This window comes from Austrofundulus limnaeus, unplaced genomic scaffold (genome assembly GCF_001266775.1).
Source record: "Austrofundulus limnaeus strain Quisiro unplaced genomic scaffold, Austrofundulus_limnaeus-1.0 Scaffold72, whole genome shotgun sequence".
In the NCBI taxonomy this organism is placed as follows: domain Eukaryota; kingdom Metazoa; phylum Chordata; class Actinopteri; order Cyprinodontiformes; family Rivulidae; genus Austrofundulus; species Austrofundulus limnaeus.
The window spans coordinates 1,201,846-1,209,961 of record NW_013952474.1 but is presented as its reverse complement, the minus strand read 5'-3'; the positions used below and the strand labels follow the sequence as shown (position 1 = coordinate 1,209,961).

General features: G+C 41.3%; 1 protein-coding gene across 2 annotated transcripts in view; it reads left to right on the top strand.

Moving 5' to 3' along the window:
- Positions 1 to 8,116, top strand: part of trak2 (trafficking protein, kinesin binding 2) — a 29,135-nt gene that overhangs the window by 1,025 nt on the left and 19,994 nt on the right. For both annotated transcript variants that reach the window (XM_014010691.1, XM_014010690.1), the window contains exons 2-3: positions 877 to 1,057; positions 6,263 to 6,449. In XM_014010691.1, coding sequence (XP_013866145.1) covers positions 6,395 to 6,449 — 55 coding nt within the window. In that variant the 5' untranslated portion in view covers positions 877 to 1,057; positions 6,263 to 6,394. The remainder of the gene's footprint in view (positions 1 to 876; positions 1,058 to 6,262; positions 6,450 to 8,116) is intronic.

Genomic DNA, 8,116 nt, shown 5'->3' with positions numbered 1-8,116 from the left:
ACATAAAAGAACATAGTGTAGTATAAAAGTCATATAATGATCTAAAAATACAGAAGAGGATTATGGTCACAGTTTTTCTCAAGATCCTAACATTTTTCTCAAAATTATTTGATTAAAGTCAAATTAAAGTCAGAATCTAATTTCAGAATTCTAACTTTAATCTCCAAATATTATAATTTTGATGGGAAACACTTCAGTCCTCTTAATAATAATTTTAAAAAGACTTTAATTTCACTTCAAAATCTGAGAGGAAAAAAATGTAGTTATCGGATTAAATGAAGTCTGTGGAAMAAGTCAGAGTTGACCATCTCAGATTTCTAACTTTATTCTCAGCACAACTTGTGCTAATCTCAGATCTGATCAGGCGCAGTAACAATTCTAAGATTCTAACTTTAATTAAAATCTTAAATAAAAAAAATCTGAATTCTGACTTTATTTAGTCTTTAATCAGAGAATTCTGGTATGAAAATAGGTTCTGACTGACTAATCTCAGAATTCTGAATTTGAGAATTTAATTTTTTCTGAGAATAATGAGGTTTTTCTTCGTAGTGCTCTGATAAAGGTGAAAATTAAAAAAAGGAATTAAAAAAGTACTAAATTACATTAAAAAATCTGCATTATGTTTTATTTTTCTTTCTCTGAACTATCTGATTAAAGCCAGATTAAAGTCAGAATTCTCTCTGAAAAATCAGGGTTGACTAATTTAAAAACAATCTTAGAAAATTCTGACTTCTAACTAATCTCAGCCTTCTGACTAATTTCAGAGAAAATATTTAAATTTTGACTGATTTCAGAATTCTGACAAGAAAGAAAGTCAGTTTTGACAAATGACTAATGTTTTGACTTTTCGTTTGTATTTCTTCTACTTGAAATCAGCTCGAACCACTCTCCCTCTCCAAGATGGCGGTGCCGTTAACGTGACAAGCCTGCAGCAGCGCAGCCTTTGGACGTAACCACCGCCTCCCCCCTGTGTGTGTGTGTGTGTCGGTTCGGATGAAAGGTTCGGATCGTACAGTCGGAACTTCCCATGCGGTGTGTGCTGTAAACATAGAAACAGGTGAGCTTTACCAAAACAAAACACGTTCTCGGTCTTTATTATTATTATTAGCATTAGCTCGCGTTAGCTAGTCTGAGCTCGCGTGGGAGGAATTGCTAGCAACCAGTGTCGCTGTCATCATCCAACCCGCACGAACGAGAACCGTTATATCGTCTTATTATTGGTAACTTGGGCTAAGTTGTTATATTTTAACACAATGTTCCGCCATATTTTACTAATATTTCCGATACCTTTAAGCTAACAGACGCATAAATATTTTGTTTGCATGATGGAAAATCTTTTGTTGATGCCAGACATTCCTACAGCCTCATCCAGTCATGGTCACGCGCTGCTTTCCTCGCCCTGGGAACATCCGGTTTGTCAAGTCTGATCCATCTTAAAGTCAAWCAGAAAAGGAAAATAATCCTAGGGTTTGTCTATGTCGTCGTTAAAGGAGCTAATTCTTTGCTGCTTCTGTAGACTATCTGACATCATTAATGTGTGTTATCTAGGGTTGGGCAATATTGGCAAAAAAATTAATCACGATTAATTGTGGTATTTAGCCGAAAACGATTAATTTGACGATTAATCCCCTGGAGTCCCTGGACACCCTTATGTCCTGATCACATAGTGGGAAAGATTTGCTCTTCATAAAAATCTGTTCCAAATTGTGTCAAAATTACAAACTTCAAGCCACACATCAAATTTTAAATTGTGTTGACAGATAAATAAGTTACAGGACTTTTTTTAATGTTCGTTATATATGAAGCAGAGAGGAGCAGCGAGCGGACTCTACCTGTTGGCATTAATCGTATTAATCGTCAAGTGCCAAAAATTAATCGATTAATGTTTTTCTGATGATTAATCACACACGACACGATTATGCCCAACCCTAGTGTTATCACAACGACAAGGTGGAAGGTCATCAGCAGTGACCCCCAGAGAAGTAGCTGCTGCTGCTCCCCACTGATCCTTGAAGGGTCAGAGGTCATTTATTTAACTATTTCAAGTCCATCATTCTACAAAGAAAATGTTTAGGACAGCTGACTATCTATCCAGGAGTGGACGTCTCAGAAAACTCACCCCAAGGTCAGACCGTGCAGTGCACTGAGAAAAGCTAAATAACCCAAGAAGCAAACGCTGGAGTTGGTAGACCAATAGTCACAAACTCTGAGCAGTGACAGAACGTAGGAGATGGTAAATCTAGGAGGTCTAAATGAGTTTACTGTGCTGAACTCTTCCTTAGAGGTAGGCTGAGAAGTTTGGCTCCTCCACATCCAGAGGAACAGCTGAGGAGGTTCATCTGGTGAGGATGACCCCAGGGTGCAACTTGGAGGAGACACATTAGAAGACCCAGGACATGCTGGAGGGACTTTAAGCCCCTACATACTCCATCTGAATCGATTTGCTCTGATTTTAGCAGTTATGTGTTGTGTGACTGACTGGTCAGACGTTTGTGGGTCGGTAGATGCAGAAAGTGTGAAAAACAATGGTGACATTTTTTTTAACTACTTGCTTCTAGAAGCCGACTGTTGTGAACGAATGAATTTATTTATTTGGGACAGTGTGCAATTAAAACATAATTTGATGCATTGCACCAGATTTAGCCTAAGGCTAATTTACATCTGTAGTCCCATCAAACAGTAAAAACAAAACAACATCCAACAGTAAAATAGAAATAAATGGTACTGAACTTATAGAGCGCTTTTCAAGTCCCTCCGGACCCCCAAAGCGCTTTACACTAACAGACATTCACCCATTCACACTCACATTCACACACTGTAAGATAAATAAGATAGAAAAAAACAGAAAAATAAAAAAAATAATATAAAATGAAACATTTTGCAATTAAAAAAATGCATAAAACACCCCACCCCACTCTCCAAACATAAAATCATGCCCACCTCCACCCCACGCTCCAACCTACACAACCAGAAGCAAACTAAAATCAGTTACCCAGCGCAATTCAATGACTGCAACATTGAGAAGATTTAAGATATTTTTTAAGATTATTTTTAAAACTAATAAAAGAACTACAAACAACATGGTTACTCTTCAGACACATTTTCACACAAAATTATGATTATTGTTTATGAATTATGAAGTTGTTGCTAAACAGACGCAACCAGCGACTCCACCCCCAACCAATCAGTGACCGACAGTGTTCTGACGTCGCGTTTTCAGGCCAGCACGGTACGGTTGGCACCTCGACGGAGTAGGTACTAAAAATAGTGTCGGTTCCATGAATCCTAGATAATGGAAATGACATGGAACCGTGCTGAGCCAAGCTGAGTCGTGCTAAGTAGGTACTAATGGAAATGGACCATTGTAAATGTAGTTCAAAAACTCACAGATGGAAAGAGCACAGGTATTTTGCACAGAGGAATCTGTCTGTTGTAAAGTGTGACGATCCATTGAGATATATTTGTGGCCAAACAGTGGATATTGTAATGTTACTCCAGGTGGGAAGGAACTCTACAGTCACATGCACAGTAGCAGGAGCTCGGCGTGGTGTGCATCATGGAATATGAAAGCTGTGTAATAATGAACGTTGAGCAACCACGTTGACCGCATGTCGACTGTTCAACCTAATGCTGCGTTCACACCGAACGCGATTTCAGCGTCAGGAGCATCAGGTTTACATACAAAGTCTATGGTGGACGCGCTTCAAGCAGCGTCGGGAAGTGCTGCGGCGCCTCAAGCGCGATTAGAGCAGCGCGATTTGAACGATCTGAGCGTTCGACGTGCTTGATGCTCAAATCGCTGAAGTTAGAAAATCTGAACTTTTGCAGCTCGACGTGCAGCGTCATCCAATCAGAGAGACTCCACTGTGTGACATAGCGACATATTTCCCGACGGGACAGTTTACTGAATGATGTCCACTAACCTGAAACAGATGGAGAGGAGCTCTTTAGCTGAAATCGAGTGCCTGCAGTCGGTGTCCTGACAGAGATATCCACACCAATGCGTGGCAGCGACTCATCAGACTGGACTCGGGACAAAAATAGTCCTGAAAGCGAGCTGTGAGCCTCTTCTCTGAATTATCTGGTGAATTAATTATGAATTAATTATCTGATGAACGTGACATGCTCTTGCTCTCTGTAAATAAAGCAAAGCCACTTCCTCGTCCGACATTAAACAGAGCCCGACAGAGGAGGGAGGGGCGGGGAGGCTGTTGCCGTGCAGCGCTTCAAGAGCTGACCTGCGTCTGACCTCAAAGTGCACAAGCTTCAAACTTCAGCGTTGGCTGCGATTTTGAAGCTGAAATCGTGTTCGGTGTGAACGCAGCATCAGATTAAGTATGTTGGGCCTTAATGTCTATCAGCTGGTCTGGGAGCACCTTGGAGTTCTCCCACAAGAGCTGGAGTAGGTGGTTGTGGAAAGAGAGGTGTGGACCTCCATCAAACTGCTGCTCCAGAGACCTGACTCTGGAACAAGAGATGGAGATGTGATGGTTTGAACTTGTTCGACTGCCACAGGACCTGGAGTATTTTAGAGTCAGATGACCTCATTTTGCTTACGAGTGGATATAAAATAACACTGACATTGAAAGGAGAGACACAGTCATCTGCTGGATGATGGATGTGATGAGAGATGAAAAGCTGAGGTGACCATCACTGTGTCAGTAAAATGTTGATGTTGTGCCTTTTCCAATGAGTTGCTGACGCCTCCTGTGACTGTTTTTTTTTTTAAATTTTGTCACTACTACAGTAGTAGTTTTCATAGGCATGTCCTGATCCAGATTTTTTTGCTTCCCGGTATGACCAGATTTTTAAAAAATAATCAGTCTTGCCAATACCTATCCGATACAGATCTGATATAAATATGTTCAAAACATTAAAAAAATGCCAGTATTACTTAACAGTTTTTATTTTGCTTTATAACATGACAAACAATATTTCTTGGCTTTTGTAACAAACATTTTATGAGTCTAAGACATAAAAAAATTAACCTACAGATTAAGAAGAAAAAAGATAATCTGATCTCAACATTCAGTATAAAAATAAAACAATATTTTGAAGATATTGAAGGTGGGGACAAATAAAAAACCACAATCTTGTCCATTATTCAAAATGTGACCCTCTGTGCTAAAGTTAACAGTCCACACTTCCAGTTTCACTGACTGTGCCCAAACCAGTGAGATCATTGCTCTTAGTCTTCACTGATATAATAGTGTAAACAAAATAAACATTCCACTCTAATAATAAGTGCCAAAACAAATAATATTTAACTACGTCCATAGCTGCCTTTTTTAATGGCTCCATCTTCACTTTCTGTGGTCCGAGCTTGATGTGGAGGTTCTTTWTTTTAAGAAGATAGGCATTTCTTCATGCTGAGCTGTCAGCCTGTTCCTGTGTTCCTCACTGATAATTAAAGCTGGGCTAAAGAGCCTCACGCTCTCATCACCAGCACAGGGAGCTAGCTGTGTCCCTGTGATGAACTCAGCTGCTGTTGCTGCTATGGTGGGGAGTCGAGGCTGGTTGGCTCTCCAGTAATGAACTACCCTGGTTCTGTGCCACCAAGGAAAACTTATTTGTGGAAAGTTTTGCACTCAGCTGCAACGTCTTTTTCAGACTTTTCCACACTGCCATCATGCTTTGCTTCATTGTTAGCACAGCATGTTGTTGTGATCACGTGGGCTCTGCATGCTGGATCCCAGCACTGATAGACAGAAATGAATGGACTGCTTGTATTATTGGAGATTTTAGATGCAGGCTGATATAATCTGATACTCGTTTTTTTGGCTGAAATCGGGCCAATATCAATACCGGATCTGGACACTCCTCGTTTTCATCTAAAGGTCGGAGTTCCGTCATGGGAGAAACCCCACAAATCTTCATTTAATTTCTGTGGTTTGTTGTTGCAGAGATTGATGTGAGCCCATCTGATTTGTCTCACTTCTCCGATGACTCACGGGCGTTTGAACAAGATCATCTGGCATTTTAAAAATCAAGCAGCGGAAAAAGCAAGCTCTCGAACAAATAGAAAAATAATGGGTGCCTAATTTATTTATTAATAATTAATTCACTGTATATGCACTATATGAGATTGCTTCATGGCTTAGCAGGAATAGTATGCATCATTTTAGATTTTGTATCATATCACACAGGTCATGTTTCTTGAACTTGCAAATGTTAGATCAGGTTTATTTGGAAACATGATCGTGTTCCTGCAGGTACTCTTCTACAGTATGTGACACCTCTATGTACTTGTCTCTGTTTGCAGGTAAAAGGTGTGTGCAAGCACCAGATCTCAGTGAACAGGATGTGATGTCACAACAGCAACAGTAACCACCGTCTTGTCCACCCTGATGTTTCTGCAAGTGGGGAGCCCCTCGCCCCACTCCAAGGACAGGACATGTTTGAAATGAAACCCCGGGCGGTGGAGAAGAAGGAGTCGAGCACCGAGACAGGTGAGTTGTTTATGGATGTCCTCTCAGTAAATGTGTACACACACACTTGAGTAAAGGTCTTCAGTCAGCCGTCAATTATTTATGTTTTAAAGCCAGACTTTCCTGCAATCTTTTGAGATGGTCTTAAATTGAAGATGTTAATTGCTTTGGTTGTTTGTTTTACCCATTATCATCCCAATTCTGGAGAAAACTGTTCACCAGCAGTCCTCAACAGTCACTAACAATCACCAACAGCCACCAAAAGTTGCTAACAGACACCAACAGTCGCTAACAGTGAACAAAAGTCAGCAACAATCACCAATAGTTGCCAACAATCGCCAACAGTCACCAACAATTGTTAACGGTCACCAACGATTACTAGTGGTCAGCAACAGTCACTAACAGTCGCTAACAGTTGCTAACAGTCGCCAACAATCTCAACAGTCACCAACATTTGTTAACGGTCACCAACAATTACTAATGGTCACCAACAGTCACCAACAGTCACTAACAGTTGCTAGCAGTTGCTAACAGTCAACAACAGCCGCCAACAGCCACCAACATTTGTTAACGGTCACCAACAATTACAAATGATCACCAACAGTCACCAACAGTCACTAGCAGTTGCTAACAGTCAACAACAGTCGCCAACAATCGCCATCAGCCACCAACATTTGTTAACGATCACCAACAATTTCTAATGATCGCCAACAGTCACCAACAGTCACTAACAGTTGCTAGCAGTTGCTAACAGTCAACAACAGTCGCCAACAATCGCTAACAGTCACCAACTTTTTTTAACGGTCACCAACAATTACTAATGATCACCAACAGTTGCTAACAGTCACCAGCAATCGCCAACAGTCACCAACTTTTAACGGTCACCAACAATTACTAATGGTCACCAACAGTTGCTAATAGTCACCAACAATCACCAATAGTCGTTAGGAATGCGCGATATAAACGATATACGGTAGAAACTATATAAATTTGTCCTATGATAGAGATCTGTAGTCTACCGGCCAACCGCACAATTCTTTTTGATGACGTAACCGGCTGGAGTCAAAACAGAGGAAGCGGGAAGCAGCGAGGCTGAGAGCGCAAATGAAGAGGTGAAAAAAAAAAACCCTATAACTTATCCGGACCTGGTTCGGGTGTGTGAAAATGAACGCCGAACTGTTTACATATTTACGTGACGGCGCTTCCTCCGGTCGAATGTCGACCGACCACACTGCCTGCTGCGGGAGGAGCGCACGCCGCGGTGTGTGTGAAGGGCTCGACACACGGGAGGCGACGTCGCTCGCTCTCCATTCATTTCCACGCAGCGAGGCGACTGTCAGTGCATGTGAAGTCAGTGCTCAGGTGGGACGCACAAAAATCAGTCTGGACCTCGTTTCTCCTGCGGACATAGCGCAATGACGCACTGCCGAATGCGCGCGCACTCCAAAGCGCGACTATAATGATTGTCACCCCGCCGGAGCRYRCACAGATTAAACAGGTGGAGTGCAGAAAAAATAATCTGCAAAGTGTGTAGAAAGGAATAAATACAAGCAATTTGTTTTACCACCTTAAAACGAAGCAGGTGATTACAAACACAACACCCAATGGATGCAGATATCTATTACATTAAAGTTATCGTGTGTGTGTGTGTGTGTGTGTGTGTGTGTGTGTGTGTGTGTGTGTGTGTG